Source organism: Thamnophis elegans, chromosome 4 (assembly GCF_009769535.1).
Source record: "Thamnophis elegans isolate rThaEle1 chromosome 4, rThaEle1.pri, whole genome shotgun sequence".
Classification (NCBI taxonomy): domain Eukaryota; kingdom Metazoa; phylum Chordata; class Lepidosauria; order Squamata; family Colubridae; genus Thamnophis; species Thamnophis elegans.
The window spans coordinates 135,644,101-135,656,157 of NC_045544.1; the positions used below are offsets into that span (position 1 = coordinate 135,644,101).

The 12,057-nt window shown below is 45.8% G+C and overlaps 1 protein-coding gene across 1 annotated transcript in view; it reads left to right on the forward strand.

Moving 5' to 3' along the window:
- Positions 1-6,831, forward strand: part of RPS6KB1 (ribosomal protein S6 kinase B1) — a 33,805-nt gene extending 26,974 nt beyond the window's left edge. The window contains exons 13-15 of the mRNA XM_032215062.1: positions 835-942; positions 2,649-2,761; positions 4,392-6,831. Of these exons, the coding sequence (XP_032070953.1) occupies positions 835-942; positions 2,649-2,761; positions 4,392-4,629 (459 nt within the window). The 3' untranslated portion in view covers positions 4,630-6,831. The remainder of the gene's footprint in view (positions 1-834; positions 943-2,648; positions 2,762-4,391) is intronic.
- The last annotated feature ends 5,226 nt before the right edge of the window (positions 6,832-12,057 follow it).

The following is a 12,057-nucleotide window of genomic DNA, read 5'->3' on the forward strand; positions in this document are numbered from 1 at the left end:
TTCCTGAAGCATTGGGATTGCAATGAATTCTTCAGTCCTATTGGCTAGGAATTCTGAAGTTGCAGACACATTCAGCTCAAAGGATTCAGAATTGGGGAGGCTGGTGAATGGTATCAAAAACAGATAGTCTTCGACTTAACAACCATTCACTTAGGACAGTCAGTGCATCCCCATGATCCCATGTTCAAAATTTGGGTGCTAGGCAACCTGCAAGTATTTACAATAATGGCAGCATCCCTGGGTCAGCTGATCGTCATTCACAACTTCCCGGCCAGCTTTCAATAAGCAGAATCAATGGGAGAAGATTCCCTTAATGAGCACATGACTTTTCAGTAGCCGCAGTGATTTGCTTAACCGCCATGGCCAGAAAGGTCATAAATTAGGCGTGGCTCACTTAACAACTGCCTTGCTTAGCAAGAACTGAACTGTCGAGTCACTAATTTTGAGTCACAAGTTGAGGATTACCTGTACCTACTTTATACTAATGGCAGTAATTCAGATTTCATAGAGCTCTGGTGTCCAACTAATGGTGGTGCTTGGGAGGGGAGGTCTCCTTGATATCTTGGCCTTGAAGGCATCTCTTCTCAATCCTCCTTTTCTTTGATCCGTGACTCCCTTCCCCCTTCCCCTTGCCTTCGTTTCTCAGCCCAGTTGTCCAAAAAAGAGGCCCTCCAGTGGCGGCGGCAGGACTCCAGCAGGACTTCCAAGGTGGTACATCTACAGAACGCTTCCTCCGTCCAGAAGCTTTTGTCTTCCACTAAGGCTGTTGTGCTTGTCTGTTAAACTATTAAAAAAAACCAAACAACCCTTCCTCAACTTTTGTTTTTTGCAAAGCAATCCGAAGAAGACGTGAGCCAATTTGATGCAAAATTTACACGTCAGACTCCTGTCGACAGCCCGGATGACTCGACCCTCAGCGAAAGTGCCAACCAAGTTTTCTTGGTAAGTTAAGTTTGAGGATGAATATCTGTGGAGATTCTCAATCATCCAGGTCAAAGGTGCTTTTCCCACAAGGCAACTAGATTTCCTTGGAGTTTTTTAACCCCTTGAAAATGTTTCGCTTTTCATCCAAGAAGCTGCTTCTTCAAACTGGATGAGAAGCAAAACGTTTTCAAGAGAGAGAAAAAAAACCCAGGAAAGTCTTTGGAAAAAGCATCTTTGGAACATTTGAGGATGAATCCTGACCCGTCCAAAGCAATCAGGTCCGTTTGATCTCTGGCTCAGATTCTCAAAAGGTAGAAAAATAATCTCGAAAGCGAGATTATTCACCTACCACGAGTCCAGAGGTGGCTATCATGTTTTGCTACCACCGGTTCACCCTCCGTGCGCCCAGCCTTCCGCGCATGCGCTTTGCTTGTGTGCCTTCTGCGTGTACGCCCGGCCTCAAAAACGTGCCTAATAGTACGGCGAAGAGCTGGGGCATGTGGCGGGCCAACCTGCGGTTTCCGCTACCAGTTCAGGTTGAACCGATCCGAACCGGCTGAATACCCCTTTGTTTGAGTTCCTCTTTATTTCCTTCCTCCTTGCCGCTGGCAATGTATATAAATAACAAACTTCCTCTGTTTTTTAATTTTTCCCCCCTGATCTTGTCAGGAGTCAATAGAGCTTCTCCGTCATCCAGGTCATGGTTGTCCCAAAGGTGCTTTTTTCAAAAGGCAACTGGACTTCCTCTATTTTTCCTTGAAGAAGTTTTGCTTCTCATCCAAGAGGCTTCTTCAGTTCTGACTGGATGGTGGGGAATGGAAGTGTGGCTTATACTCCAAAAAAAATACGGTATATCTTTTAAATACTGTTTTTTTTCAGAGTATAAGACGCACCATCCCCCCCCCCCCCCCCCAAACAGGGTGAAAATTTGGGTATGTTTTATACACCAAATGTATCCCAACCCACCCCCACCAGAGGCCAGAACCATGAGGCATGGAGGCGGCGATGGTCTGTGGTAATCCCTGCTGCCTGAACAGCTGATTGGGGGTATTCTGGCAGTCGATCCACCCACCAATCATCTGTGCTGAATCAGGCTGCAATAAGTGCTGAAGCTGACCTGGCTGATCAGAGTTTGCAGCAGCCATCGCGTTCAGAAAGCACAGTATTTGATTAAGCAGGATTCAAAATAATCAATACATTACCAAAACAGGTTTTCCAAAGTAGCCGTAAATACAAGCAAAACACAAGCAGTTTCACTTTCAGTTCTCGGCTAAGCCAGGCTCCTTCGGGTCTCCTTGCTCACCCAGCAAATTTCAGAGTCCCAATAGCCCTCATTGGCTGACTTAGTTGTTCTGCCTATTCATTGGCTGACCTTGTTACCATGTGTCAGCTGAATACCATGGATGCTGGTAGGCAGAGGCAGAATTTTTCTTCTTTTCCTCCCCCAAAACTAAGGTGCATCTTATACTCTGAAAAATAGGGTATATTTTTCTGTAATGTTGCTTGGTATAAGGATAGCCCGAAGGCAACTGGCAGGGAAGGAACTTTCCCTCCAGAGCTGGCCCAACAGATCAGCCTGAGTTTGGCAATCTTGGTTGCTCCTACCTGTATGTTGGTTCTCCTTGGTTCTTCATGTCCTCTTTTGGTTTCGTCACAATGCTGTACCCTCACTTGAGTTCTTTTTTGGTGGGGATGGCCACCCTTGTTCCCCTCCCCCCTTGCAGGGCTTCACATATGTGGCTCCCTCCGTACTTGAAAGCGTAAAAGAGAAGTTTTCCTTTGAACCAAAAATCCGGTCACCGCGCAGATTCATTGGCAGCCCTCGGACCCCCATCAGGTATTTGTCTCTTCCCTTTGCTGGGTGTTTTGCGAGTGGCAGCATGTGTCTGGTCTTCATGAAAGCTTGAGAATGGTCGGTTTTTCATCCAATGATTTGCAAACAAGGATTCCATACAATCCTGTTGGTGCCATAAAATGTCAATAAGCCAGTAGGTAGAAAGGTCTTCTTTGTAGTTTGATGGCCCTGCCATGACCTCCAGGTTGGAAAACGGGTTCCTGTAAACCCAGAAGGTCTGAATCGTTAGCCTCACCATTAAGTTACACTGAGTAGGCCCATTTTGGCTTAAGTTGCATTGTAGACACAACTAATGGGCTTAGGTACAAAATGGTTTGACCTTTTGCCTCTAAAATATTTGGCTTAGCACAGGAGTCTCCAACCTTGGCAACTTGAAGGCTTGTGGACCTCAACTCCCAGAATTCCCCATCCAACATGGCTGGCTGAGGAATTCTGGGAGATACACATATATATATACACACACACACATTTACAGTCACAACCCCTGGTATGGCCAAATATGGGAGGAAGATCACTACTTCCATTCTCTGTCCTTCAGCTCGTCACAAGAGACCATCCAGACAGAAACCCAATATTTTTTACTGTTGCCTTTTTGTTACATTTGTTATATTTGTGCTCTCCCTTTATTTATTTATCAGCACAAATATAATATAACATATATATAGTATGGGGCATGCCAGGGGTTGTGACACTATATATAGAGATAGATAGATAGATAGATAGATAGATAGATAGATAGATAGATAGATAGATAGATAGATAGATAGATAGATAGATAGATAGATAGATAGATAGATAGATAGATGATAGATACGAGAGAGAGAGAAATGATGGATAGATAGATGAATGGATATATATATATATAGAGAGAGAGAGGGGGGTGGGAGAGAGATGGAGGGAGGGAGATAAATGATGGATAGATGAATGGATATAGATATAATATCTATCTCTAGATAGATAGATACTAGAGAGAAAAAGAGAGAGAAATGATGGATAGATAGATGAATGGATATAGATAAAATATCTATCTCTAGATAGAAATGATGGATAGATGAATGAATATAGATATAATATCTATCTCTAGATAGATACTAGAGAGAAAGAGAGAAATGATGGATAGATAGATGAATGGATATAGATAAAATATCTATCTCTAGATAGATAGATACTAGAGAGAGAGAGAGAGAGGACGTGGTGGCTCAGTGGCTAAGATGCTGAGCTTGTTGATCAGAAAGGTCGGCAGTTCAGCAGTTTGAATCCCTAGCACCACGTAATGGAATGAGCTCCCATTACTTGTCCCAGCCTCTGCCAATCTAGCAGTTCGAAAGCAGGTAAAAAATGCAAGTAGAAATATAGGAACTACCTTTGGTGGGAAGGTAACAGTGTTCTGTGCGCCTTTGGCATTTAGTCTTGCCGGCCACATGACCACGGTGACGTCTTTGGACAGCGCTGGTTCTTCAGCTTTGAAATGGGGATGAGCACCACGCCCTAGAGTCAGGAACGACTAGCACATACATGTGTGTGGGGGGGGAACCTCTACCTTTATTATAGAAATAAATATATATGTTTTGATGAAAACTTTTTAATGGCCGCTGCTTCTTTTCTTCCAAAGCCCCGTCAAGTTCTCTCCGGGCGACATCTGGGGACGAGGCGGTTCCTCCGGCATGGCCAATCCTCAGCCGCCCGTGGACTACCCGATGGAGATGGGTGGGATCGAACAGATGGATGTAACCGTCTGCGGAGAAGCCTCGGCTCCGCTTCCGATCCGGCAGCCCAACACCGGCCCGTACAAAAAACAGGCTTTCCCCATCATTTCCAAACGACCAGAGCACTTGCGCATGAACCTATGACCTCATCGGCCGCAGCCCCCCCTTTCCCCCGAAACCCGGCTTGAGCGACAGCAGAAGAGAAGGACAGCTCTCTGCCAGGGCAGCCGTGCCTCACCGCCGCCCTCCTGCCAAAAGACGAGACCTCTCGTGGCTTTTTTTTCCTTCTTCCCCCTCTCAGTGATGGTATCAAGTTAGTCATTGCACAGAATAACGGAAAAGAAGGACGAGAAAAAAAATTGGATTCCCCTTCCCTCCCTCCCCCCTCCTTTCTCTTTCTCCCCACCTCCTTATTCCCTCCTTTTGAATCAATGGTGCATAAAGACAGGACGTGAGCAAAAAATATATATATGGTATTACACAACTTAGGCACAGCATCTAATGGATACGCAGCGTGGTATCTTTTCCTCTCTATCAAAGATTTTTGTTTGTTTGTTTTCAAGTCAGTCACTTGAAGCTAACGGGATGGAGAGTAGACTCTGGCTCTCTTGCATGGTTGTTCCCCCAGAGAAGTCCATGCCCGCTGGGCAAATGTGCAGAATGCCAGCCTGGCCCTTTTCTACCTGAGGATTTAACCCCACCAAGTCCCTTCAGGTGGCTTCCTGCAATTTTAAGAAATTATTGGAGGTCCGATGCTTAACTCCAACCCTTAGGATTGCCACGTACAAAAAAAAAATCTAAATGAATCTTTTTTTTAAAAAAAGAAAATTATATATATATATATATACATACATATATATATAAATCTATATTTTTCAACTAGTTTTCTTTCCTTCCCCTTTTAGAAGGGGCACGTTATGAAAAAGTCTCCCACAGTTGGAACATTACGGAATTATTGATTTCCCGCAAGAAAGAGAGAGAGAGCAAGCTAGCAAGACTTAACATTTCTTATTCTATTTGAAATAATGGTTTTGTAAAAATAATAATAATAATAAATCACTGTTAATTATGTTGCCAAGATTGGTAGGGTATAAGAGTTCTTCATCTTTAAATGCTTTTTTGTTGATCTTTAATTTTTTTTATTTTTTTGGTCTTGTTTCGTTTTTAAAAGGATCCCCATCGGGCCGTTGGCTGTGCTAAAATCTTGGCTAGTGTGCGGACGTCCCCTGTTTTAATCTGAGGTCTTTGTGACGTTTTCCCCGCCCCACCCAAGCTCACGTTTTGCCCTGCTGGTCTGGAGTTTTGTGGCTGTGTTGAATTTCAGGGTATCTTGTCCTATATTCTCATCATTCTGAACAAAAATCTGGCTATCGGGAACTTCATCTCTCTTTTTATGCTGGCGATGTAGTTTGCTCAAGACGCCGGCACACGCCAAGGAGGGCTTAAACCTATTGCAAAAAGGGGCACAAGCTTTAGCAGACGGCTTATCTTTTTTTAAAAATAAAAATAAAAACCTGCACATGTCTATTGCTGTTGCAGCCGATTGGTCATGCTCCGAAGAGATGGTTTTGCCCCGTAATTGTGTTCCATTGCTCATCGGTGACGGACGACCGTATCGCTTCTCTGCTGGAGCAAGCCACCCGTTGATTGTATTGAGGGGAATAAAAGGAAAAGGAAAAAGAAACACAAGTATTACGATGGCCTTTGACGAATGTCTTCCAGAGAACTTTTTTTGCAATTTAATTTTAGGAAATGTTCAGAAGATTTGCTAATTTATGTTTCTGCAAGTGTTATTGAAAGAAAAGAAAAAGAAAACCTGTACACAAAATGACTCTACCGTCACAGGTAACAAAGAATTAAATAAAGGTAACTTTACCTTAACTTAAATACTTCCTGCCTTAAAGAAAGCATTTCCATGGCCACAGCTGGTGAAAAGGTGAATTTTGGTCCAGAGAGCTTTACTCTAGTGTAGAGTGTGGGTGAGTGTGAATTGTTGGGACAGGGTGGGCATCCTTTTGCTTGATTTCTCCCCCTCCTCCCTCCCTCCCTCCCGCTTGTTACACCTGGTCGGTCTTCAACTGTGGCTACTTAGAGGGTTTTTTTGTGATGTTTTGTTGTGCTTCTTTCCTTGAGCCATAGGATCTGAGCCATAGCTATATTTTTATTTGAATCTAGCCAGAATCTCCTCCATGGATTATTCTCCCCAGCTTCACACCTCGGATCCAAGCTGTTCCAGAAGTCAGGGGCTGTGTGTTGAGGGGACATGGGGGCTGGGATTGTTGAGCATGGCTTCACCTCTGTTGAGTGTAGAGCAGTATGTCTACCTTGGCTTGGATCAAAATTAAAGACACAATCCTAGAAACGAAAGACCCACCCAAAAGGAACAGTGATTCTCCTTTAGGTAGCTCTGGAATCCGTTCTAGAACCCATTTAGGTTCTAGAGCAAAGGATCTCCAGACTTGGCTACTTTTAAGACTTGGGGACTTCACCTCCCAGAATTCCCAGTCATCATTACCTCACTGGTGAATTCTGGGACTTGAAGTGAGTCTCCATGGCATGCAGGAATGGCTGAGGAATTTTGGGAGTTGAAGTTCACAAGTCTTAAAAGTGGCCAAGTCTGGAGGAGGGACCCCCCCCCACCCCAAATCTTAAAAACATGCCAGTTGGGGGATTCTGGGAATTGAAGTCCACAAGTCTTTAAAGTGACCAAATTTGGGGACCTCCTGTTCTAGAACAAGAGATTTAATTCCTGTGGACCAGCAATCTCCTAAATTTTGCATGGGCTACTCCAAAAGGAGTCCCTTTCCCATGCGCCCCAGCATCAAGCAATGTCATGTGAATAGTGAGACATTTCTGGATGAGGATCTGGGTGTGAGCTAAATCAGGGGGTCTCCCACTGTTGTTCTACCACAGGCACCTGCTTCGGATTTCGTGCATGGCGTCTTGTCAACTAATCACAGCCTTGTTTCCTTTTGCAGACAAATGATAGCCCAATTGGGGAAGAGCCTGAAAGTGGAGAGGAGGGGAGGGAAAGTCCGGCTTGTGGTCCTTCAGTCACACGAAGACCGCCATTGCCTGGATGAGGGTCTTGGCAGGCCCAGGAAAGAGGCTCACTTGCTTTCTCCTCTGTCATTTGGAAAACCCAGCCCTATTAGCTCTAGAACAGGCTCTCCTTTCCAGGTGTGTGAACTTCAACTCCCAGAATTCCACAGCCAGCCTGATGACCTTTGAGAAGAATTCTCGGGGTGGGAGTTCACATGTACCTGGAAATAGCCGGACCTTGGAAAAGATGGCTCTGGAGTCCTCCAGTGGGACAGGTAGAACTTTTTCCTTCTCTGAACCATGGAAAAGGTAGTCCTTCCTATGGAGGCAACCCCCCCTCCCCCACCCCAGCCCCGTGAAAATGGGATTCAGAGCAGTGTAAGATGCTCACATTTCGGGGTTTGGCGGTTCCGTCTCTTGTGGCTGGCTACAATCCTCTTGCGTGTGTTGTGTGCTGTTGTTTAAGCGGACCTCTCTTAGCTGAGGGATTAGCAGAGAAAATCTAGCAGAGTGTTTGATGGAATCTGTGTCATTGGCTATCCATCCTTGGCAACTTTTTAAAGACTTGTGGACTTCAATTCCCAGAATTCTCCAGCCCGCCGTGCATGGCGGGCTGGGGAATTCTGGGAATTGAAGTCCACAAGTCTTAAAAAGTTGCCAGAGTTGGACACCCCCAAGGTTAGATATTTCACGTGCCCCTCTCGGTTCTTTTAAACTGTGAAAAAAAACTTTGGAATTGCTATTTGGGACAGTTAAGCGCGCACACTATGCAATTTGAGTGGTCTTGTATTTATTTGTATAAAGAATCAATTTCCCCGACCCGGATTCCTTGCCCTTCTTGTAGATAATAGCTATTGTGTCCACTTCAGAGAGTGTGTAATTCCCTCGTGCGACGCAACAAACCCGCAACCATCTATGGAAATGTCTATTGGAGAAATTAAGTGCTTTCTTTAACAATGTCTTAAGAAAAAAATAATAATAATAAAGGTTTCCATGGGGGAGGGGGTTACAGTAATTAAGATTTATTTTATACAATCTCTGCTTTTTTAATTATAATCTTGGGGTTTTTTGCTATCGTTTTGATTTTTTTATAGATTTTTGTATCCTTATATAAAGAAGAAATAACTGAGGTTAATACCTGCTGAAGCTAACAACATACATATATATATATGTATATGTATAAAGTATTAAATCTTGATGACTTGAACCATGTTTTTGTTCGGCCAAGAATCAATGCTGATGGTATGCTAGAGTTTGCTTTGAGGAAATAGTGAGAAATTATTCGAATGCCTTGGCAGAGCAGGACAAGCAAGGCATTGGATCGCTTGGTGGTCCCTCTGTGGGCACGGGCGCTTCTGGCGTGGCAAGCTTTGTTTTGGTGCCATCAGCAACATGTTGCCTTCCTCCAGGCATTGTGGGTTAGAGTTTCCCTTGTGTTCTAACCAAGCTCAGACGAACGTGTTCAAGTCTATCGTGTTAATCTTGTTCCTACGATCCCGAAAGTACCCACGTGTTAGAGCAGGGCTCCCCACCCCCACCCCCCGGGCCTTGGCCTGGTACTGGGTCGCGGCCTGTTCGGAATGGGCTGCACAAGCGGCAGGCCCTGGCCCGCAAGTGCCAGCTCTTATAGAACCCTTTCCTCTCCTGCCAGTCTGCAAAGCTGGTGAGGTTGGAGACCACTGTGTTAGCGGAATGGTCGGCGTCCCTAGAAACTCTGTAGAGGGCAATCTTGAGGGAGGCAAGAGGTGGGATCTCCTTCCCCAGCCTGAGGCCAACCTGAGGCCAACCTGCTGCTCCGTCTGGTTTAGCCGGGAAGAGCTCGCAGAAGGCTGTCCTTGTGATCAAGGGACAGGGTGTCACAGGACTGGCCCCTCAAGCGGCCAGGAGTGGATTAGTGCGGGGCTACTCCTTTCCCCTACCATCTTGGCCCAAGGCGTCTTTACCTGCTATTGGGCTGTAGGAGAAAAAGGGAGAACGTAGGTAGGTGTTGAATTATAATCTAGGGCCGTGATGGCGAACCAATGGCGCGTGTGCCAGAAGTGGCACGCAGAGCCTCTCAGTGGGTATGTGTGCCCTTGTCAGCTGCTTTTCTGGTTTCCAGCCAGCTGGTCTTGTGGACGCTGGAAAACAGCCCCCAAGACAGGCCATTTTTTGGGCTGTTTTTCAACTGTTTTTGAGGCAGCTTTGGGGGCCGTTTTCGCGCACTGGCCAGCTGGTCTTGGCAGGCGCCAGAGCTTCGGAAAACAGCCAAAAACCAGACCATTTTTCAGGCCAGAAAAACGGCCTGAAAAATAATCCAAAAACCAGGAAGGGGTTTCTGGTGTTTGGCAAAACCGATCCAGTTTGGGCACTTGATGCCGAAAAGGTTGCCATCCCTGATCTAGGGGACTGTTGAGGTCCTTGGTGCTTCTTTGAGCTTGGTGGTTTTCTTGCAAACGTTTCATGACCAAACTAGGTAACATCATCAGTGCAAAACCCCACTCCCTTCTAGCGCTGATGATGTTACCATAGCGGGGTCCATGGAATGTCTGCAAGGAAACCGCCGAGCTCCGGGTGCAACCAAGGGACCCCACAGGTCCAACCCTGAGCTACAAATATTTCTTCCCCCGGTAAACGAGGACTGCTGAGCATGCAGTTCGGAAGGGCAGCCAGTTGGTGTGTGAAACTGTAGTTCAGATTGATGTTTCCCGTGTCCTTCCCAGCTGTCAGGCGCAAATTCGTCTAGCAACACAGCCGTCTGGAAGGAAGAGTCGAGGCTTGTTAACCCCCTGTTGAAATAGCAGCTGTGTATCGGGGTGTGTTTGATGACCTGCCAGTGCGCCTTTCGTTGTCTTAAGCCAGGATGTCTCTTTTAAGCTTCCGGAAGAATGAAACGATGCAGGGTTCCTTTTAGCTTCTCTTACCCGTGTGTCTTCAGTAGTTCAAATGTCTCCACCCTGGTACTTTTAAGGGAGGGAGGGAGCTGGGAAGAGCTCAAGCAAAGTGATGCCACCAATGACAAGCTTTCACCTGTACCCTTTTTAAAAAAAAAAAAACAAAACAAAACCATGTTCTTTCTTGCAAACACTTTAGCTGGCTGTGTTAAACCATCCATTACGAATCCGAGCTACAGCTTGCCTTACAAGGATGGTATGAGGGTTCTTACCTCATTCTGTACTATTTTACTGTAATAAAATATACTTGATTTCAAAACAGATGGTGAATAGCAATTAAATGCAACTTTGGACAAATGACTGAATAGTGATTTCTTATTTCTTGCTCTCGAAGGGGAGCAACGTGGGTTTCCAAGCCAATCTGAGCGGCTAGACGCCAACAGGTGAAACGTTAGAGCCTCTGAAGGTAATTGTGCCCTGTGCAGCTAAATAGGGGAAGATAGGTGTTACCTTGTAAGAGATTCTGGCCAAATACTCCAAAGAAATACACCCGTTATTGATTCTCAATAAGGGAAGCACCGCATTAAGGGACGCGGGAGCTCAGTGGCTAAGAAACTGAGCTTGTCGATCAGAAAGATAGGCAGTTGGGTGGTTCAAATCCTAGCGCCGTGTAATGGAGTGAGCTCCCGTTCCTTGTCCCACCTGCCAACCTAGCAGTTCGAAAGCACGTAAAAATGCAAGTAGAAAAATAGGAACCACTTTTGGTGGGAAGGGAACATGCCTTTGGTGTTTAGGGTCGTGCCGGCCACATGACCACGGAGACGTCTTCGGACAGCGCTGGCTCTTGGCTTTGAAACGGAGATGAGCACCGCCCCCTAGAGTCAGGAACGAACTGGCACATATGTGCGAGGCAACCTTTACCTTAAGGAAGCATGCTTTGATAAGTTGGTTTAATTCGGCTGCCAGTGGTTAAATGCAAGCACTGCAGGCTGACTGCTAGATCAGCAGTTCAGCGGTTCAAATACTCACCGGCTCAGGGTTGACTCAGCCTTCCATCCTTCCGAGGGTGGTCAAATGAGGACCCGGATGTGTGTTGGGGGCAATATGCTGACTCTGTAAACCGCTAGAGAGGGCTGAAAGCCCTATGAAGCGGTATATAAGTCTACTGTTATTGCTATTATTGTTATTCCCGGATTTTGATTGAAGTATTAAGCTAAGGAACCCGTCAACGATGAGTTGTTAGCAAGTATACCACAATACAATCCATCCATTCAGAATCTGGTCGTATACAGCTGATCAGAATCACCGTGTAGAGTACGGATCCCCCGCCCCACCTGGTGCCTCCTGTTTGTGCAAATGGAGCTTTGTGTGCTTGGCCACTCGCACGAAACTATCCCCCCTCAATTTATCAATTTCAGAAGGATGGAAAGCTGAGTCAACCTTGAGCCAGTCAGGACAAACTCCTGACAGCGGAGAGAATTAGCCTCAGGGTGGATTTGGATAGAATAGAAGAGTTGGAAGGGACCTTGGAGGTCTTCTAGTCCACCCCATGCCCAGGCAGGAAAACCTATACCGTTTCAGACAATGGCTATCAGGCATCTTCTTAAAGACTTCCAGTGTTGGGGCATTCATAATTTCTGGAGGCAACTTCTGTTCC